Below are 23,298 nucleotides of genomic sequence, written 5' to 3'. Positions count from 1 at the left end.
TTCAGGCTCCCCTCAAAGTTCCCATTAAGCCCTCTGTATCGCGAATCGAGGGGGGGGGGGGGGGGGGGGGTGCTAGTGGAGTATGATGAAGCCCTCTGTATCGCGAATGTCAACGGGGGGGGGGTGGTAGTGGAGTGCAGAGCTTCGTGACCACAGAGAGCGTGTGAACGTTGTGGTCAGCTGTTTTAGCGCAGTGCTGCTGTACAGACCGAAGTTAACTGTAGCCCTGTCTGTGCACACGGAGACTGGTGATCTAACCGCCTTCTGGAAAAGCTTCACAAGTACGCAAATGCGCTTTGTGACACAAGTGACGGTACCACTTATGTGCACCTCTGTACAGTATATACAGTGCAATAAGCTTCTTATTGCAATAAGAAGCTACAGGGACGTTAATCTAACGTCGGTAATATTAACTTGATTTAATACAACATTTAAGGTACAAGATTTAATCATATACAGGAGGGTGACCATATTTTGATTTCCAAAAAAGAGGACATGCTGCCCCCAGCCTCGAGATACTTAATGATACTCAACGTTTACTCAAAGATGCCTTATTGTTTTAAAGTATGCCTCCTCTGTATGGATATACAATTATTATTTATATTATTTTACTGTATATAACACAATAATATCTCTCTATAACCAAAGACACACCAAACCAAGGTTACTCAACAATCAACATGCTTTATTATACCTATAATTATCTCTGACAAATCTCAAATGCACAAGAATAACTTAAACATCAATCTGTAAAAAAATAATAGCTCTCTTTTCAAGTCTTACTGGACAAAAATAAATAACAAAATATATGAAATAGTAGAAAATAGAAAATCCAGCTTTAACAAATAATCTCTTTGTATCTTGTCAATGTAAACAATAAAACAGTAACATCACAAATATACTAATGTAATTATTTTAAAAGTGCACTATGCAGTTTTGGATTTCACATTTGCATAATTGCCATTAGTGAACATAACATAACATAACATTTGATTACCTAAATCAAACCAAACACATTTTAAGGCACCATGAACCAAATATAAGCCTACTTTAAATGTTTGTAAACACAATTCCAGGCCCTGTCATTGTAAACAACCACAGTGAAATGACAACTTTTCACATATTTCTAGCTTCAAACAGTTTTCTAGGGTCCCAATTTAAAATTAAAAGTTTAAAGTTTCTCTCCCACGGCTACATAGCTTTCTCTCTCTGCATAGCTGCATACTTCAATCTTCTTCATCCTGCTTTTCTTCTTCATCCTCCTTGTCTGCCCATCGATATTTAGCTGTGGAGCTGATCTTTCCCAGCAGGTTTCGGTTGCTCAACAAATAAGCATGAAAGTCTTTGCAAGAAATGTCTTTCAAATTGTATTGCACAAATAGAATCCCCTTCAGTGACTCAACAGACAGCTGGTTCCTCTCCTTGGTCCACTGGCTCTGCATCAGTGAGAAAACCCTCTCAACATTTGCATTGTGAGAGGAAAGTGCAAAGACAAACTGTGCAATCTTCAGTAGTTCTGAGTAACATACAATGCTTTTGGCCTCCTCAAAATATTTGGTCCACTTCTGGTGCACCTGCAGGCCACTGAACTCCTCATCACGGTTGCACCTTTCTGTGAATCTCTTCAGATTGGTGACCTGGTCAAAACACTTGACATCATCAATTACCACCCCCTTCTCTACTAGGAACTTGATGCAGGCCTCCACATCATTCCACTCTGGTGGCTCACTCAGATCCATCCACGTGAATGTGGAGAACTCTTCCATGGGAGTCATCCACTTCTCCAGATACTCCTGACATGTACTGTACAGGCCTTGCACATCAGCACAGAACTGGTCATATTCCTTACCAAGTCCATCACTACGCTTTTGTGCCAGTAGTCCCTTAACTTTAAGGGACATGAAGTTGTTGCTCTTGCGTTCAAGAAGAATGGTGTGGATGCTGTTCATTATTTTCTTTACCTCCATAATGGAGTTCTTCTCCTTTTCAATGTCTTGAATGTGGGTGTGGAACGCAGACATGAGTGAGTGCATGTGCCAGAGGTAGATCTCACTGAATTCGTTTACAAAAAACTTCTTGATCACTATGGGTGGTTTTTGCTGAGACAGAAAGAATGTCTTTAAGGCTGGAAAAATCTGTATCATCCTCTCAATGCCTGGGAACAATGACAGCCACCTTGTCCTGCTGTGAGAAAGCATCCTTCTTTATTCAATGTCAACAAAATCACAGTACTCCTTCAGGCTCTCAGTGCGCACAGTGTAAATGTGGAAGAACTGGTAGATTTTGAACATGATATTCTCAAAGTCAATATCAATTTTGTCTGCCAAATGATGAACAAAATTATTCAATATGTGTGCTGGGCAACCCACACCGATCAGAGTGTTCTTCAGCAGCAACCTCTTCAAATTTGCAAACACATTCTTTCCCCCTTCATCACGTCGGATTCCTCCAAAGTTTGTGTTGCAATTGTCGCCAGTAAATGCAATGCATTTTTCAGACAAATTGTTTTTTGCCAATGTTTCAATGAGATATTGTGCAATGGTTTCTGCTGTCTCATTTGGTGTGTCTTTAAACTCGATTAATTTTGTTTGCATGCCACCCCTCTTCCAGTCAAAGTACTGGATTATGATTGGGAATATTTTCACTGCTCCGTGGTTACTCCCGTCACTAGAAACACCACAGTACTGGATTTCTTTGAGTGCTTCATGTGCGACATCAATCGAGGGGGGCGCTATAACACCATTGACAATGGCTTCGGTTTTAGTGCGCGCACTACTGACTTTTTTGGCAGTGTCAGAGTCTGGAAATGCTTTTTTTAGCAAGGCACTTGTGCAATCCATAGATCTGTAGCTGTTGTGATGTTTCACAGTGTGAAATGCAAACGCACCCTCCGCTGCATTTACAGCATCCTCTGTTTTGCCTGGTCTAACAAAGAAGTCTGTCAACTTTGCCGACAAACTCTCACCTTGCACAGCTTTCCTGTTTGTCTGTGTCCATGTGCGCTTTAAGATCGTCTGCACCTTTATTGGACACACACACGTATGTGCAAGCTTTGCACACGGTGCACTCCGCCTCCCATTTGTTCCGACCGGAACATTTGGAATTTCTTCTGCAATTCATCTGTAAAAGTACATTTGCGCTTTGGCATTGTGAATGTGAGCGGCGGTCCGCTCTGTCCCCTTCCTCTGTTTGTGTGTCAGCGTAGTTGTAGAGCCGCCCACAAAGCTTCAGACTCAGGGATTACGTCACACATGCAACAGAGTACCGTAGTATTCTGTGCAATTCGCCAGTCAATTTAAGTACATGCAAACGGTCCGCGAAACCCGGACATTCTCATGAATTTATAAACCCCACCCCCGGACGACCTGGACAGGGCGTGAAAAGAGGACATGTCCGGGTAAAAGAGGACGTTTGGTCACCCTAATATACAGCCCATGTAGTATGATAATGAATTACAGCAAACATGTGCAATATATCCATTATTACAGCTCCGTGGGATGGCAGTAAGACGATATGGGTCCGTTCTTATTGTGCATCCATGGGTAAAGATAAACGCAACTCACATTGGTTTCTCAAACTGCATCTCTGTAAACTATGTGTATTCACTGAATTTCACTCTCCGCCTTTAACGTCTCGTTGTAGCTCCAATAGAGAACCGCAGTGACACATCGTAAAACCCGGAAGTAAACTTCTTCCGGTTCCTTCGCGAAAAACCAATGCAAATTCTCCATAGGATTTTGGAAAATAGCTCGAAATAAGGTCTGTGGTTGACACACATTTAAGAAAGGGATCACGTTTTGTTCAGAGGGATAATCTCCACATGTCAACCCTACTTTTATAATTTTTGAATGATAAATCTAGTCGCCAAAAGCGGAATGCTAACGTTATGCTAAACGAACTACAAGCCAGTACAGCAGCAGGGTCGCACGACTTCAACGTCACGCCAACTTAAGATTGTTTCAACTGACTTGCACTGAAACTGCACTTTGAACACTTTAAATATATGAACATTTTAAACTGTATACCCCGGTTATCTAGGCCCTTTTTGTTTTGTTTAATGTGTACCACGTTTATCTAGGCCCTTTTTGTTTTCTTTTATGTTTACATGTCACACTGTGGGAAACGATATTTCGATATTTCTGGATGTATAACACATGTAGAATTTTTGACAATAAAGCTGAATTTGACGTTCGCGTGCTTGCATATTTTAACAAAGCTTTTCAGTTTAGCCACACTGAATTTAACTAGAAGTCATGGCTGTGTCAATTACCAGTCTGATATCGTTTTACAAAGATGACAAGAAGAGTGTAGATAGAGGAGAGAACCACTACAAGTCAGGACACGTAACAGTGCAGCCTAGATGAAGGTGTGCTTACCGGTGTTGTCAGGGCTAGCATGAGGGACAAGGTGTATAGTGTCGGTGAGTAATGATAGCAAGAGTACCGTTAACCTAGAGTTAATTTATTCAAATTAATTCCCATCAACAAATCAATTGTAATCAATCAACTTGCAAGGCAAGTTTATTTATATAGCACTTTTCAACACAAGGCAATTCAAAGTGCTTTACAAAAAATTAAAGACATTAAAAAAATGGCATTTAAAATCAGTCATTAAAAAGAAAAGCTAATAAAATAAACATTAAAAGAAAAAATACATGGATAAAAGTTACAGTGCAGTCTAAGATATGAATAGTTCAATTAAAAGCAGAGACAAAAAGAAAAGTCTTCAGCCTGGATTTAAAAGTAGTAAGAGTTGCAGCGGACCTGCAGGTTTCTGGGAGTTTGTTCCAGATATTTGGAGCATAATAACTGAACGCTGCTTCTCCATGTTTAGTTCTGACTCTGGGGACAGAAAGCTGACCAGTCTCTGAAGACCTGAGAGATCTGGATGGTTCATCATTTAGCAGGAGGTCAGAAATATATTTTGGGCCTAAACCATTCAGTGCTTTATAAACAGCAGCAGTATTTTGAAATCTATTCTTTGACACACAGGAAGCCAGTGTAAAGACTTCACAGCAGGAGCGATGTGATCCACTTTCTTACTGTTGGTAAGGACTCGAGCAGCGGTGTTCTGAATCAGCTGCAGCTTTCTAATAGATTTTTTAGTGAGACCTGTGAAGACACTTTTGCAGTAGTCCAGTCTACTGAAGATAAAAGCATGGACACGTTTTTCCAAATCCTGCTGTGACATTAGTCTTTTAATCCTAGATATGTTCTTTAGGTGATAGTAGGCTGATTTAGTAACTGTTTTAATGTGACTGTTGAAACCAATAACTAATTTAACCCGCTGACAAGAGAGCCCACCTCCGAAGATCGTGACTGGCTGAGGGACAGACTCGGGGGCAGGTTTTCAGGAATTTCTTGGCTTCTCTCCCCCGAGCCAGAAGAGGAACACTACAGCTTGGAAACACGTACTGTTCCTGAAATTATCAAATCTGTTGGGCATCAGGGACCTGAGGCAATTGTGGCAAGCATGGCATTGTCTGAAGAGCAACAGAGGGCAATTCAGGTGGCTACCACTGGTCAGCAAACCAACTCAAACTGGCATTTGTTCAGGAAAGGAAGATTGACTGCCAGCAACTTTGGAGCTGTCCTGAGGTCAAAGCGTGTGACTGCTTCCTTTATTGCCAGGGTGCTAGGGCAACAACAGGCCCTTGATGGTGTTTTGTCTGTACAGTGAATGAATGTGAGGGCGTCAGGGCATTCACCACTGCAACCCGGATGCAGGTCCATGAGTCAGATTTGTGGCTCTCCCTATCAGGATTGTTGGGGGCATCTCCAGATGGTCTGGTAGGGTCCTCCGCTGTGCTGGAGGTAAAGTGTCCCTATGGAGCCAGGGAAATGACAATTAGTGAAGCATTGCAAATCAAGGGCTTCTGTGTCAGTAAGGAAGGAGAAACATTCAGCCTGCGTGAGGAACATACTTACTGGCACCAAGTGCAAGGTCAGCTTCACCTCACTGCAAGGAAGAAGAAATAACAAAATTGTGAATTGTGTTTAATGTACATTTACTCGCCTTTGCAATGTTGTGGTTGTTAGAGTGTTAGGTTTCCTGTCAGCTCGTCTGTTGGGAAGATATAAAATATGAGTTTCATGGAAGTCACATATAACAGCATTAAGACATACAGTACATAGGCTAAAACGAAACATCTAAAGATATAACCTTGCACTTTGATAAGTCTCGTGAACATTTTCACTATTTTGACATTTTTATAGATCAAAATTGAACTAAAGAAATAAATGGTAGATTAATCCATATTGAAAATAGGTGTCAGCTGCTACACTAATTATAATAATTATATTTCTTAATTAATTAAGATAAGATATTACTGTATTGATCCCAATTTGGGAAATGTTTGTGTTGCAGCAGCATAACAAGAAAAACAAAATATAAGTTATTATATAATAAAAAAATTGTGTGGGGGATGGAATATTAAATTGATTATAAATGTAAAATGTACATGTGATTTTACGTCCAAGAGAAGCTATGGAGCAGAGAGTTCTCTGCCAGCCAGAGGTGATTTGTTATTAGTTCAATATTTCAAACTGATTTCCCTGACTACAATCTTTAGTTACATGGTGAAACGTTATGCTGCTTGTACTAATTAGACTTATCATATAAGCCACACAGGTTTTAATTGGATGTATTCATTATCTTTACTTATGTTGCGGTCTTTTCAGCAGCGCCATCTCTAAAACGGCGATACAGTCACTACCCATCATTTACATTTCACCGTGACATGGATAAAAATGTAACGTCAGCTTACCTCATGGCACGAATCCAGACTCTCCTTTGGAAAACATTGGCCGGGAAACAATCGAACAAGCACGTTTCATACGAGGACCTGTGGCTGCAACCCGGAGCAAAGCAACAAACCATTGCGTAGCTAACTAGTAGCACTAGCTTTAGTTAACGTTAGCTAACGAAACGAACTGCCGAGTAAAATTGGAAAACACTGGTTATTAATTATTTTATAATTTGTAAAACTACGGTGTTAAAAACGACAATTTCAAAATACAGATTCTAATGGTCAGATATAGATATACAGATACTAAAGATAGGCAGGTACTTGCTTTCAAGCAGAACACAGGGGAAAACAAACTTAGCGGGAGTGTTTACGTGTTCGGCGTAATGACGTACAACGGCCTCGACAATTTCTGTAGTCCTATTCAGCCACTCTGTAACAACCATCGTTTTTCAGACACGTAAACTCTTCAAAAATCCCCAGTGGGGTCACTGCTGATGTATTTAATGTCGTAGAACAAAAACGTGATTTATCTCTTAAATTTGTGTCAACCACAGACCTTATTTCGAGCTATTTTCCAAAACCCTATGGAAAAAATGCATTGCTTTTTGAGGAAGGAACCGGAAGTGCTAAAAATGCTAACTTACTTCCGGGTTTTACGACGCGTCACTGCGGTTCTCTATAGCTCCAGCCCTCACCCTCCCTGTGAGCACAGGGTGCTCTGATTGGTCGGGACACGTAACATGAACGTGCCGGGCGGCGCGGTCCCGTGGGTTAGATGCGCGTTCATAATGCAGAGGGAAATAACTCTCAGAAAAACGTTATTAGCACATTATTACAACTTGAGGAACGAATGTTTTTAATAAGGGCTATACAAGTGTTCATACTGGGTAGTTTATTTAGTTTAAAAACAATTATCCAACGATGTACAGAACACTCTTTCCCCATGTAAGTCAATGGGAAAAAGTGTTTCCGGGCCTGGCAACCAAACTGAAGTGTAGTACCGCCGTTTGGCCACCACGAATATTTTCATCTGAGTCCGGCGCACTTCCTGGGGGCTTGGTTTACATAAGTACCTTGTGTTCCCGTTTGAAGAAACCGCAGCTGCCTTATCAGCCAATCAGAAGAAAGACACACAAAAAAAGTACATTACATTGTAACAGCAAATGTGGCATAGCAAGAAAAGAAAAAGCATGCAATAATAAAGAGTAAGCTAGCATATTCATATGGAAGAAAAACACACATTAGTTATACTAGAATACAAAATAAAGACAAATAAGTAGGTAAGTAAACATCTAAGCAACTTCAAAACTGAGTGTAAGGTGTTGAGACATAAAAAGATGTGTGTGTGTGTGTGTGTGTGTGTGTGTGTGTGTGCGTGTGTGCGTGCGTGCGTGCGTGCGTGTGTGTGTGTGTGTGGGGGGGGGGGGGGTGTAATTGTCAGTGGTAGTTGTAAAGTCCAAAGCCCCAGCAGATCACACCATAGAAAATAGCTGATGCCACCACAGAGTCATGCTCTGTCCCTTCTTGTACAGAGCAGCAGAGTGATCAGACCAGTCCAGTTTATAGTTCAGATGGACACCAAGGTACTCCACAATCTCCATTTCCGCTTCCTGGATGTTCACTGGTGTCAATATTAGGAAGGCCCCACACTCTAAAAACGAATTCAGGTGACCTTTCAACTCCACTTAATGAATTAGTGTGTAATTTGAACTCTGATTTCTGCGTTAATTGACTTAAAACTAAATTCAAGTTGTAGTAAGTAATGCAATTGGCTTGATAACTTAGTTGTTGTTGGCAGTCACCCATTCAGAATATATTAATTTCGGTAATTTCTCTTTTTTTCCTTTTTCAAAAATAGCACAATACAATTGAAGTATGCAGAGAACTATAGCCATCCGCTGCCTTGTCGTGTACCCTGGAGAAAAGGAAGAGGACCTTTTCAAGGAGTTTAGCGACGTAATTACAAATCTTGAAATAAAATAAAATCCATAGGCACACAAGAAAAAAGCACTGCTCTCTGCCAGTTACATTTTGAAGCATATTGCACTTTTGGCCACACCCCAATCAATAATATCTGAGCAACATTCAGCATGGATAGCTGTTGACAGCAATGGCATGGGAAAAGGATTGTGTAACATTTGAAAAGTGGCTTCTGCTCTTCACTTAACCAGTTCAAATATTGTATGGAGCCTGCAAAAAAGATGAGAAGGTACACTAAAACTTGCACGGTTGAGATTGACAAAATCTGTCCACATGCATTTAAACACTAGGCAAAGTACTCAAAACCACCTCTGTGTGTCTTCAGGACCACATTGCCATGGTGACACACACATGCAGACTCAATAGGCGAAAACAATACCAGCGTTGCTTTAGCAGCTGGTAATAATGGCTCTGAATTAGCTAAGAGTGACAGATTAAAAAGTATGCAGTTACCTAATTCATTATCTCTAATGCGCTAACCTATTATTTAATGTGCTTCAAAAGGACATGAATATCGCCTTCATCAGAGACCGGTCCACCCCAGGATCTTACCATACGATGGCAACCATCGTGGTCGAGGGAAACAAATGAATGAGCAAGCATTCTGCGTTAAATGTGTTCATACTGTTTGAAATAATGACTGTCGGCAGTGTAAACATCTTTGTTACATCTTTTGTAAAATATATGTGTGTGATCTGCAGATTGGTGGCCATTGAGAGTTTGTTAGTGTAGTTTTACAAAAACTTTACAGATTTGACATATTTGGCACTGGGTTTAAATATGCAAAGGCCTCTAACTTCGAAGTGATGGCAGCATTTATTTGCTGTGTCCCCATTCCCCATGGTAATATGGCTAATGTGTTTATTTATTTTTTGTGGGGCAATTTAAATGTGTTATTTATCTTTTTTTTCAAGATTTAAATGAAGCTCAGCGCAAGTTCTTTCAGGAAGACTGGGTGTATATACATTCACTCCGCAGCTGCATATAATCAGCTCATCACAGGCATTCTCTTTAACCTATTACATTTCACCTCATTCTCCAGCAGCCAATCAACGTGCTGCAGCCAAACTATAAAATGGTTCTCCTCTCTCCTGCAATCAGCTGTGATTTCAGGTGTTCATACACCTTATCATATGGCATGTGTCAATAAATGTTCAAACAAAATGAATTATCTCCTGATTGAAATATCATGTGTTGAAATAAACAACTGCAGTTCAAAATAAAAAGTGAATTGCCTAATATTTTTGTTGTGGAATCAATTAATTTCTTTCTTTAAAAAAGGAAAAAACATGAAAAAGCTAAGAAAAAAAAATATTGAATATAATATATTTGGAACAACTTAATTTATAAATGGTTGTCAACTTAAAAATGTGTGTTCACAATGATGGTAATTAAGTACATACAACTTAAAATTCCTTTTAAATCATACGGTAAAACAAGTTGGAACAACTTAATTTTTGGAGTAATCAACTTAAAAACTTGTGTCCCGAATGAGGGTAATTAAGTAGATACAACTTAAAATTCCTTTTAAATCATGTGTTAAAACTAGTCGGAACAACTTAATCTTTTGAGTAATCAACTTCAAAACTTGTGTTTATGCTACCAATTATTCAGTAAGTAGTAATTAAAAACACCTCTGATTGTAGAGGAAAAGCCTTCTCCCCTAACGGCCCGTCTACACTACAGGCATCGAAAAATGCTTTCAACGCTTCGCCCATTCACTTGAATGGGGTGACGTAGAAGATTTTTAATCTTCGCCGAACTGCATTGTGGGGAGCATGGCATGGCTTTGCAAGCATCACGAGCATCCATCGGCATCAAAAGTTGAACAATGTTCAACTTTTGAGGCTCGATGCTTGGCATCAGCCAATCAAATCCCGTTTATGCAAATCCCGCCAGTGCAAGCGCTAGCCAATCAAACCGCGTGCAAGCTGGGAGAGCCAGACCGCAGTTAATTTCCTCATATTCCAAACGAGATATTACGGTAGCAAATCACCCGGTTCTTTACGACCAGAACTATTTACCGGGATACAAACCGGAGGAACCAGGCATGGAGGGAGGTGGCAGAGACAGTGGGTGAAACTGGTAGGTTTTTCGCCTGTTTGGAGAGTTTATATCCAGTTTAATTCGTTTTAACATTGCTATTGCTTTGTATGTCGGGGGCGGGAGATTCATGTGATTGGTTGTTGGTCGCAAAAAATCGCCAAGCTTCAGACACGCCCAGCTTCAAGATTTTTTGATGCCTGTAGTGTAGACGGGCCGTAACTCAAATAACTTTGTTGCTTTTAGACAATTTCATTAGAAGTTGTCTTAACTCAATAAACATCGATGCAAACTGTTGCGTTGATTTTCTTTGTTGAGCCAACGCATTTGTTTTTAGAGTGCAGGTCCTGACCATATTTGTGGGCGTACACTCCAGTATTGTGCTAGCAAACTCTGTGGTGTTTTCCAGTATATATTCCAATTGTCACTTGAGAATAGCCAACTTCCTGATATGTGGAAATCCTCAACTGTAATTCCCATCCCTAAGAAACCTCATCCTAAAGTCATTGGTAATGAACAAAAGCCTTGTCATGTCAGTAGTAGGTGGTGAACTTGAACCACTACAATTTGCGTATCAGGAAGGCAGAGTCGTAGAGGATGCAAAGCTTTTTATACTGCACACTCTCCACAAACACCTTGAAAAGCCAAAAGCCCACGCTAGGCTTTTCTTTGCTGACTTTTCTTCAGCATTTAACACAATGCAGCCGCATCTCCTGGTAGAGAGCCTATTATGTCATTTTAAACTGCCCGATCAACTTGTTTTATGGATTTTAAACTTTCTAACTAATAGAGAGCAGAAGGTGTCTGTCAATGAACGCCTCTCTGACTCTGTCATCACTTCCACGGGCTCGCCTCAAGGATGCGTTCTTTCGCCCCTACTTTTTATAATGTACACTGATAAATGCAGGAGCATGCAAGACAACAACTACCTGGTTAAATTCTCTGACAATACCGCCCTCTTGTCCCTCCTTTGCGGCTCAGAATCAGGCCACGAGTGTGCTCTTACCGATTTATTTCCTGGTGTGATGACAGTTTTCTGGATTTAAATGTCTCCAAAGCCCAGGAATTGATCGTTGATTTTAGACGTCACAAGGATGTTCCTAAGGAGTGCATCATACACAATGACAAGGTAGAAATTGTCACATCATACAAATACTTGAGCACCGTTTTCGATGACCACCTCAAATTTGATGTAAATACTGAGTGTATTGTGAAGCGGGGTCAACAGAGAATGCACTTTCTTCGCAAACTGAACTCTTTCTCTGTCAGGCCTTTCATTCTTTGTTGTTTTTACCAAGCATTCATTGAGAGCCTTATTTGTTTTTCTTTTATCTGCTGGTGCCATAGCCTTACACTGAAAGACAGGTACAGCCTGAACAGCATTGTTAAAACTTGCTCCAAGATCATCGGCGTGAAACAGAGACTTAAATTCCTTCTGTAACATGAGCATTCTGAACTCTCCAGGTCATGTACTTTCACATGAATTTCGTCTGTTGCCATCAGGGCGTAGATATGCTCTACCTGATCGAAGGACTAATCGCTTTTCAAAATCATTTATCCTTTCTGCACTCAAACTTTTAAATTCTTGAAAGGCTTTTAACTTGATTATTTATTTATTTATTTATTATTGTGATACTATGAACTATTTATAGTGTAAATTGGAATTATCCACATCTGTGCTCTGGGTGTATCTGTGTGTTTTCTTCTTGTATGTTCCTGCCTGTGTACATGACATACACTGCTGCTCATAACCAATTGCCCCTTGCGGGATTAATAAAGTTGTTGATTGATTGGTGGGAATGTGTTGTATGGAGCCTGCCATAACTCCACAAACAAACTAAACAGGTTTTACAAATGCCTCATGATTCACTAACAAACACAATGTGGTTTGCAAATACAAAACAGCATCTACAAACTAATGCATTTAGTTTTGCGAGAAAAAAAAATCTATCTATCAAACAAACACATAACATTTTTCTAATAAATCATGTTTCAGAGACTAATTCAGCTTAGGTTTTACAAGTACACAACTTTTTTTAAAGTAGGCCTACAAAACTTTTTCTTCGTGACTGGCTCAAACACACTCACACATGCTCACTCATACATGCTCCACGGCAGCAGGGGTCGCTACTGAGTCCATTGGGAAGGCGGGAGGTCGAGCAGAGCATGGAACAGCGCTTGCCAGTCTGATGACAGCAGTGTTTCTAGCGATCCAGCGATCTGGGTCAGTGTTATAGAGTGGCAAAGTCACGCCCATCTACTTCCGCCCCATGGGACCTTATTTCGGAAAGATTATGTATTGAAGTCAATGGAGAGAGAAAACGTATCTTTCGATCCCGTTTCGAATTGTGCCACGAATTACACATATGATGTTTGTCAATCTTAAAAAATGATTTCCATGCCAAAAAAAGTCACAGTTCGTTGTAAAACTTTTGAAATATAAGACTATGAAAAATATGCAACTAGAAAGACTACAAATCCCAGAGTCGCGTAAGTGACAATTGCTTTCCTCCACCAAATAAGAGATAGCTAAGATAAGATAACTTTAACAAGATCCCTGTGTGCTTAGTACCAGGTTGATATCATACCAGCAATGGGTCTTGCTTGTTCTTTCGCTTCCCGTCTGATGAAAGGACCAGGAGTGGCTGGATCAATTGAGGTTCTTACCCTCATTACCTCTGCCCGTCCTACCACCTGTCCTCTGGACCCTATCCCCTCAAACCTCCTTCAGACTATCGCTCCTGATATTCTACCGTTTCTCACCCATTTCATCAACACTTCTCTAACTTCTGGTCACTTTCCAAACAGTCTCAAGGAGGCAAGAGTAAACCCTCTCCTAAAGAAACCCACTCTCAACCCGTCTGATGTTATAAACTACAGGCCTGTCTCTCTCCTCCCGTTACTGTCTAAAACACTTGAACGCGCTGTCTTTAAACAACTCTCCTGTTATCTCCATCAGAACAACTTTCTGGATCCGCACCAGTCTGGTTTCAAGGCAGGTCACTCAACAGAAACTGCTCTCCTTGCTGTCTCTGACGAACTGCACACTGCTAAAGCAGCCTCCCTCTCCTCTGTCATCATCCTTCTGCACCTGTCTGCTGCATTCGACAAGGTGAACCATCAGATCCTCCTTTGCACTCTCCAAGAACTTGGAGTTTCAGGCACTGCACTTTCCCTCCTCACCTCATACCTCAAAGACCGCACCTACAGGGTTACTTGGAAAGGGTCCGAGTCCGACCCTTGTCAATTAACTACAGGGGTCCCTCAGGGCTCTGTTCTTGGTCCCCTCCTCTTCTCCTTGTACACAAACTCGCTCGGGTCTGTCATTAGCCCGCATGGTTTTTCTTACCACTGTTATGCTGACGACACCCAACTAATTCTGTCTTTTCCCCGCTCAGAGACCCAGGTCGTCGCACGCATCTCTGCTTGCCTAGCAGGCATCTCTCGGTGGATGTCTGCTCATCACCTCAAGCTCAACCTTGACAAGACTGAACTGCTTTTCCTTCCGGGAAAAGATTGTCCCACTCTTGACCTAACAATCAACATCGGCACCTCTGTTGTTTCCCCGACTCAGACTGCAAGGAATCTGGGTGTGGTCCTAGATAACAAACTGTCCTTCACTGCAAACATTGCTGCAACAACCCGCTGCTGCAGATACACGCTTTACAACATCAGGAGGATACGTCCCCAGCTGACCCAGACATCAGCGCAGGTTCTGGTCCAGGCCCTCGTCATCTCACGCCTAGACTACTGCAACTCCCTCCTGGCTGGTCTACCTGCATGTGCCATCCGACCTCTGCAGCTCATCCAGAATGCAGCGGCTCGTCTGGTCTTCAACCTTCCTAAATTCTCCCACACCACACCACTCCTCCGCTCCCTTCACTGGCTTCCAGTAACTGCTAGAATCCACTTCAAGACACTGGTACTTGCGTACCATGCTGCGAATGGATCTGGCCCTTCCCAGGGGCGGATCTAGACAAATATTCATGGGGTGGCCAGAGGGTGGCAGGAGAATTTGAGGGGTGGCATCCCCTGGCAGAAGTATATGCTGATTTAATCGCAGTCATATCAATCAATGTTAACTTGGAAAGCCACAATATTGATATTTTAACTCAATAACATTGGGTGACATTATTGTGGCACATCAGTAAAGCCTTAAATATAAATATATAAGGTGGCAGACATAATTTAATGAATTTTAACTGAATGAGTTGGTTTCACTCTTAGACCAGCAGGGGTACCAAATATGCAGACTGCTGCAATAAGTACATTAACTGTCTCATCGATGTGTGTCTGAATGAATATGATAATATTAACAATTATTCCTATCAGCTGTCAATCACTGTTATGATTCACATCTTCAGTGTTATTATTAAATAAACTATATTTTTTGGAGGAGTTAATGATGAACGTTCCTCAAGATGCTTGCTCACCCTCCTTCAAATTTGAAAGACCAGTAATTACTATCATAATTCAAAAGAATCAAAGGAACAGTTCAGCGCCCCACGACTTTACTGCAAACAGTTACAACCTTGACTTTACATCAGAAAGAACAAACACTAAAGAAGTGACTAACTGCATCAGTTAGGGTTAAAAAACATGTATTCAGCTAAAACATACATCGCTGCAGTTATGATCCAGTGGAGAGTCCTTACCTACTGGCCTAGTTAAATCAAAGTGGTTACTTTCTGTTGGCTGGGCAGTGAAGTTTTACACAACGTCTTATTTGACTTTCTCAGGACTTGAGACTGTTTTTTGGGGGGGGACCCCCACAAAGAAAAAACATATATTTACACATGTAAGGTCATCATCTTAACAGTTTATTATTCTCATCGACTCATCCGTGAGCAGAGCATCAAGTTGGCATGTCTATAACAGCTGAATGTGGCGATTACCATCTTGATCAGCAAAACGCCACAAACTTATTAAGATTTAAAGCTATGGTGCGTTTTGATTCAATGCTGAGCACAGCCACACTGTCAGGCTCTTCTCTGTCATAGTAGACCGCAAACAGTTGTGGCTCCAGAGTATTTGTGTTGGGTAATCTGTGGTAGGGCTAACCCATACAGTGGGGGGGCTCAAGTCAGTATTTGCAATGTAATTACATACACGCCCCCCTTGACAGTGAAACGCCACGCGTGAGGTTTAGATTATTTCCCTGTCTCAATCCAAATTGAACTGGATGAAATAAAAAGGCACATTTGTCTTGTAGTAAATAAAAAGGGCGACCTGGAGCCAATCCTGCAATTTCCCCTCAGGTGAGAGAGTTGAAAACCCAACCCCTGCAGGGGGGTCTGGGGGGATTCTCCCCCAGGATATTTTTTGAAATACTAACATAAAATACACATTCTGGTACTCTCTTGAGAAGAAAAATAAATAAATCTATTACTACACGACATATTTAAAAAAATGAATGCCATTTTAGTTTTGTGTTACTTTGTTCTGAAAGCTGAACCTGCTGCTCCTCACAGAGAGGAGAGGGAAGGGGCTGTGTGAATGACTTTACTTTGTGGATAAGGGTGGATAGCCCCCATTGTTCTGTGTGTCAAAATGAAAGACAGCCCACACACCTATCAATCATCAAACCGTGGGGTCTTATAGTTGTATCGCTGTATATAGAGATGTACGACAGCAAAAGTATTCTCCGTCGGGACTTCCTGCAACAACACCACGCCGTTATCTTGATTCTGATTGGCCAGAAGACATTATCAAAGATGTTCTATTGAGAAGAGGATCACTACGTGACAAAAGTTTTTAAAACCGTTTCTAGTCTTCGGTATTTCCAGACAAGTGGCTACTGAAATCAATCTGACTAACTGCTGTCTGTGTGATTTACTCCGCGAGTTGGCGGAATTTATTTAGCTTACTCTAACATCATTGTTCATGGTGGGGCTAAGCCATTTATTGGTATGGCTGTAGCCTACCCCAGTCATACCCTGACCGCAAATACCTCTTTCCTTCTGTCTACTTGTATCCGAAATGCTTCGCGTTTTGCGCTGTCCTCCCGTTCAAATGAAATCGCCGCCAATCATATTTCCAAGCTCGCGCCAGGGGGGGGAGGGGTTACACGGCTTGCGTCTTGTGCTGCATTCACTTGCACTCGGACATTAGAGATTTTCTCTCATAAATGTCCGATGAGCCACAACTTTTCTTTCAAAACAAAGCTGCCAACTGGGGTGGCAGCTGGGGTGGCAAGGCATTTTTCTGAGGTGGCAGCTGCCACCCCGTGCCACCCCGTAGAACCGCCACTGGCCCTTCCTACATCCAGGACATGGTTAAACCGTACACCCCAGTACGTGCACTCCACTTTGCATCTGCCAAACAGCTCGCTGCACCCGCACTGCGAGGGGGACCCAAGTTCCCGTCAGCAAAAACACGTGGGTTTGCTATCCTGGCTCCAAAATGGTGGAATGAGCTCCCCATTGAAATCAGGACAGCAGAAAGCTTACACATCTTCCGGCGCAAACTGAAAACTCATCTCTTTAGACTCCACTTCGAGCGATTTGAATTACTAACAAAGCACTTATATACTAATAAAGGGCTGGCTTTCTAAAGCCAGTTGAGTAGCACTTGAAATGTTTGGCTCTATGAAACCTGATGTACTTATATGATTCTGTTTTCTTCAAGGTTGTATCTTCCTGGTCGAATGCACTTATTGTAAGTCGCTTTGGATAAAAGCGTCAGCTAAATGCAATGTAATGTAATGTAATCAAGTTAGCTAGCTAGCTAGTAGCTAGCACGTTAGTTAGTTAGAATTACAGCCTTAGCCTTGTCATTTTTATTAGCCTTAACATGAAGCAACATTAAGTAACCCAAAATGTTAAACAGTAAGAGTAGTCAGGGTTCGAGTTATAAACTGAGCTCTATGGGGGTCTTTAAAACTGACGCGCGTTCACAGCCTCACAGGCATAGATTGCGCAATATTTTATTGCGCACCTTAGAGGTGAAGTGCAGGCATATTGTCATTCAAGAGAGAATACGATGTGTAGTTATTTTGGGAAACATTGTTTTGTTTGCCTATTTACCTCGTTAATGTAAATAATACTCATTACATTGAAAAATGCATTATTTGTGATCAAAATAATGGTTGTTGGTAATGTATATTGGTGACCCCCACAGATTTTTGATTTCACTGGGTCCGTGGGAGCTCAGGCCCCTCCTTATGGGAGCTCAGCTCCCATTGGCTCCCACGTAACCTGAACCCTGGTAGTAGTCATATTTCGTGAACCCTTTGAAGAGTACTGTCACACCGGTGTGATCATTCTATAATACACCATTTAAGCCCGGGGGAGAAATGCTAACGCTAACGCTACATTAGCATCGGCGATCTTTTCTACTTCATGCTATCTGCACAAATGGTTGACATTAAAAATTAAAAAGATCAGGCAGTTCAGAGAGAATCAAAAGGAAGGCAGGCAGGCAGCTTTGCATGACATTCTTCTGGACGTGTTTCATTGTGTTGACAGTGAGGGTCAATCCCTTGTTTAGCAAGACAGTAGTGACGGCCATCTTGGTGACGTGTGTTGTTGTGCAAGACCAGAGATATAGTTCATTGAGTGTTTCACACAAAAAAAATGTGTTACTTCACAGTTTTACGACACCATTTTTTTTTTTTTTTTTTTTTAAAACTACAACCAATTCGGATTGGATTGCCGCCCTGTCTGTCAGCCTTCCATCTCGTGCACGCACAAATGTATCTCGTGCCCTCATTGGGCGTGCCGTCATTGGGCGTGCATTGCAGTAGTACTTCAATGACTCAACAGCAACAGGCGGCCACTTTCACCATGGCAGAGTTAGGTTCAACATCGTCTACTGGTCGCAAAAGAAAAAATGTAACGGAGCAAATTAAGAACAAAAAGAAAGTGGAAACTAGGAGAAGTCAAAACAGAGTCAATATCGGAGTTGCTTTGGCTGTTGTATTGCTAACCTAGATGTGTTTAGCTTTGCCTGATATGTAACGTTACTGCAGCCTGCTCTCGTGGAGGAGGTGCTCTGTAAGGAAGTCTGAAGGAAAGGGCGGATTCTTTTTGGCTGTGTACTTTCAAATGTTGGTGCACTCGAGCCGGTTTCTGAAACTTACCTACCCCACCTTTAAATTGACAAACTTCATATGTGTAATTTGTGGCACAATTCAAACGGGATCGAAAGATAATCTTTCTCTCTCCATTGACTTCAATACATATTTTTTCCGAAATAAGGTTCCATGGAGGTCCACCGGAAGAGGAGGGACCTCGCCACTCAATAGTGATAATATTATAAAATAAGTGAATTTAGCGATCACAACGAAAACAACCTCATTGAGCCGGCAACTCTCATAGGAATGAATGAGGCCCGCCTTCCACGCTGTATCCAGTTCTTATTATACATCCATGGCTGTTCCATGCTCTGCTCAACCTCCCGCCTTCCCAATGGAATCAGTAGCGCCCCCTGCTGCCGTGGAGCATGTGTGAGTGAGCAGGCTTGTTTGAGACGAGCTGCGGCTCGCCTCGAAAGTAGACGAGAATAGCCGATCGCAGCCGGGGGAGGTCTCAAAAAGCTCGCCTGAAGTCGGACAGCTCGGAGTCGGCTTGTTCTTCATCTTCTTCTTCTCTCGGTTTTTTGGCGGATTGCAAACAACTTTAAGGTGCATACCTCCACCTCCGGAGTCGACTTGACTCGGTTTGCATTTATAAAGAATGCACAAATGTGTTTAATCGTTAATGTCAGATATGTAATAAGTAAATTCATTTGTTCCTGCTCAAGATTAGATTCAACTTTATTGATATTGCACATATTACAGGTACTGAGACAATGAAATGCAGTTTGGCTTCTAACCAGGAGTGCAAAAAGCAGTAAAGTGATAAGTAATGTACACAATCTACAGAATAAAATATAGAATGAATTGAATGATGAATAAACAGTGAGGAGGGGTATGAATACACTAGATATACACAGCAGCCGGATGAGCAGTATGAACAGTGTGTATGAATATGCTGAGATATATAAAGTATGAAAATGTTAAGCCGTGCAAGTATAGTATAAAATATATAGATGTTAATATTGTGGTGTTATTGTATATGTGTTAGCCAATAGGAGTGAAGCCTTACGGGCACGGTTCAGTGACGTGATAGGCAGACGACATGTTATGGTAACGGAGTATGTGAGCTAGGTGTGTTCTAGCATGTGGGCTACCAATAAAGAGACAAGTAATTGTGACAGTTGGACTCATGTGTATTATTGAATGACACGACATGGTGTCAGAAGTCCTGTCAACAGTACGTGGAGTGTGACCGGGAAAAAGTATTGTTTGGAGCTAATAGACGGTGAAAAGGGAAGAAAGAGGACATGGCAGACGAGAATGCTAACGAAGATGCAGCGCGCCCCGCGGCGGGACCGAGTGATATGTTTAGCATCCAGCCGCCGGAGCCTTTCGACTTTTCAAGAACGCAGGAATGGGCCAAATGGATACGGCGGTTCGAGAGATTTCGCCTGGCAAGTAATCTGAACAGTAGCTCAGAAGAGATTCAAGTCAACACATTGATATACTGCATGGGAGATGATATGATATTTTACGTGGATTGACTCTCACAGCGGCTCAGAGAGACACTTACCAAGGTGTGCGGGATGGCTTTCAAGGCTTCTTCGTTGTCAATAAAAATGTCATGTATGAGCGGGCAAAGTTTAATATGCGCAGACAGGGAGAAGTTGAACCAGTGGACTCGTTCGTCACAGCTCTATATGCACTAGCGGAGCATTGTAGCTACGGCGTGCTACATGATGAACTCATTTGAGACAGGCTTGTTGTCGGATTGACGGATAAGCGGCTGTCTGAACGGATGCAACTGGACTCAGACCTTACCTTGGGAAAAGCTATTACCATGGCTCGGCAAAGTGAAGAGGTGAAACGGCAACAATCTTCTCTGCGAGGTGACGATAGAACTGAGGCATGTGAAGATAAATTAGTGGACAGAGTGTTTAAGAGCAGTAGCAAATATGCTAAAAACAAAGCTCAATCTGCTAATAGCTACCAAGCCAAGCCACAATACAACAAGGGTAATGATGCAAAGTGTTATAACTGTGGCATGTGGGAAAATTTGACATTTTACGGCCCGTCTACACTACAGGCATCAACAAATCTTGAAGCTGGGCGTGTCTGTAGCTTGCCGATTTTTTGCGAGCAACGCGACCAAAAAACCAATCACATGAATCTCCCGCCCCCGACATACAAAGCAATAGCAATGTTAAAACGAAGAAAACTGGATATAAACTCTCCAAACAGGCGAAAAACCTACCAGTTTCACCCACTGTCTCTGCCACCTCACTCCATGCCTGGTTCCTCCAGTTTGTATCCCGGTAAATAAATATAGTATATATATATAATAAATAATCTGGTCATAAAGAACCGGGTGATTTGCTACCGTAATATCTCGTTTGGAATATGAGGAAATTAACTGCGGTCTGGCTCTCCCAGCTTGCACGCGGTTTGATTGGCTGTGCTTGCACTGGCGGGATTTGCATAAACGGGATTTGATTGGCTGATGCCAAGCATCGAGCCTCAAAAGTTGAACATTGTTCAACTTTTGATGCCGATAGATGCTCGTGATGCTTGCAAAGCCATGCCATGCTCCCCACAATGCAGTTCGGCGAAGATTAAAAATCTTCTACGTCACCCCATTCAAGTGAATGGGCGAAGCGTTGAAAGCATTTTTCGATGCCTGTAGTGTAGACGGGCCGATATGCGCGTGTGTAAAGCAGCTAAAAGTGTGCATGAGATTATTGAAGAAGAGGAAAGCTTGCTCTTAGGCAGCATTGAGGCCGACAATGATCCGTGGATGGCAGACATTGACATTACAACAAAAGCGTACAGTTCAAAATTGACACTGGGGCTGATGTTACAGTCATTCCTCACTCCGTCTTTTAGGAGGTCTTTAAGCACAAAGCTCCACCAGCTCTTCAAAAGCCAAGGAAGCCACTTTGGGATCCAGGGAAAAATCCTTTAGACGTAGTGGGCTTTGCTAGTATGCTGCTGAAGAAAGGAAAGAGAGAACTTATGGAGGATGTGTATGTCATTCGACGCTTGCAAACAGCATTGGGAGTCCTGCCAGTATAGCGCTGAAGCTAGTGGCACGACTAGACAACGTCACTATGGACACGCTAAAGACTAATTACCCAACAGTATGCAGCGGTCTTGGAGAGGTGCGGCAGCCATATGCCATTAAGCTGAAACCAGGGGCCCAACCGTTTTCTCTGAAGACGCCTAGAAGGATTCCACTGCCACTGATGGACAAAGTCAAAGAGGAACTGTCCCGCATGAAAGACCTGGGGGTGATCAGCAGAGTTGAGGAGTCTACAGATTGGTGCGCTGGCATGGTGGTGGCGCCTAAAAAGACAGGGGCTGTTCGCATATGTGTGGATCTAACTAAACTGAACGAGTCTGTGTGTCGAGAAAAGTACATTCTACCTTCAGTGGAAGAAACACTGGGAAAGCTGGCTGGAGCCAAAATATTCAGGAAGTTGGATGCAAACATGGGGTTTTGGCAAATACCTTTAACAAAAGGCTCAGCCAAGTACACAACGTTCATCACACCCTTTGGCCGATACCACTTCAATCGGCTACCTTTCGGTATAGCCTCAGCCCCTGAGCATTTCCAAAACGGGATGACAACTGAGGTAACTCAGGGACTAGAGGGGGTCGTCTGTCACATGAACGATGTACTGCTATGGGGCCAAACACAGGAGGAGCATGACGCTCGTCTGTATGCTGTGCTTGAGAAGATCCAAAAGGCAGGAATCACCTTGAATGTGGAAAAGTGCAACATATCCAAACAGGAGGTGACATACCTGGGCCATGTGATTACTGCTAGCGGCATTAGACCAGACCCGAGCAAGACAGAGGCGGTAAGGAAAATGGAAGAGCCGAAAAATGTGAGCGAGCTGAGGAGCTTTCTAGGCATGGTCAACCAGCTGGGGAAGCTCATAGCAGAGCGAAACAAGCCATTTCGAGACCTGCTCTCCAAAAAAACTGCTGGCTGTGGGGCATTGATCAAGCCAGAGCCTTCCAAGATCTGAAAGACTCTCTGATATCTCCACCAGTGCTAGCCATGTACGACAAACAGAGAAACCAAGGTCTCAGCAGATGCATCATCATACGGCTTGGGGAGTGTGCTTCTGTAGAAATGGGAAGAGGATTGGAGGCCGGTAGCCTATATGTCACGTTCTCTCACACAGACGGAGCAGAGATACGCGCAGGTAGAAAAGGAAGCTTTAGGCTTAACCTGGGCTTGTGAAAGGTTTCGCAACTTTCTCATCGGTAGACACTTTGAGCTGGAAACGGATCATAAACCTCTACTGAGTCTCCTGGGGTCTCAGGCATTGGATGCACTTCCCCCACGGATTCAACGTTTCCGGATGCGCCTGATGCGTTATTCCTATTCAATCACACATGTGCCAGGGAAAAGCCTGTGGAAGGCTGATACACTGTCACGTGCACCTGTGAAAAGAGACTCAACACCAGACGAAAAAGAGTTCCTCGAGAGCACGAATATCTA

At 42.4% G+C, this 23,298-nt stretch overlaps 1 protein-coding gene across 3 annotated transcripts; it reads right to left on the bottom strand.

Annotated features, from left to right (window-relative positions):
- Window positions 1-450: 450 nt before the first annotated feature.
- On the bottom strand, window positions 451-8,112 carry LOC307042803 (uncharacterized protein). Of its 3 annotated transcripts, none has more exons than XM_079686923.1 (3): window positions 6,767-8,112; window positions 5,928-6,063; window positions 451-5,824 (listed from the first exon to the last, which is right to left on the bottom strand). In XM_079686923.1, exon 3 carries the CDS (start codon window positions 2,196-2,198, stop codon window positions 1,227-1,229), a length of 972 nt encoding a protein of 323 aa, XP_079543049.1. In that variant the 5' UTR covers window positions 2,199-5,824; window positions 5,928-6,063; window positions 6,767-8,112; the 3' UTR covers window positions 451-1,226. The 3 variants fall into 3 exon arrangements, with proteins under 3 accessions (XP_079543049.1, XP_079543050.1, XP_079543048.1); XM_079686924.1 differs by having other exon boundaries at window positions 6,016-6,063; XM_079686922.1 differs by having other exon boundaries at window positions 451-6,063.
- Between the last annotated feature and the right edge of the window lie 15,186 nt (window positions 8,113-23,298).

Source organism: Notothenia rossii, assembly GCF_949606895.1.
Source record: "Notothenia rossii genome assembly, chromosome: 1".
Taxonomy (NCBI): Eukaryota; Metazoa; Chordata; class Actinopteri; order Perciformes; family Nototheniidae; genus Notothenia; species Notothenia rossii.
This window is presented reverse-complemented; position numbering and strand designations above follow the sequence as displayed.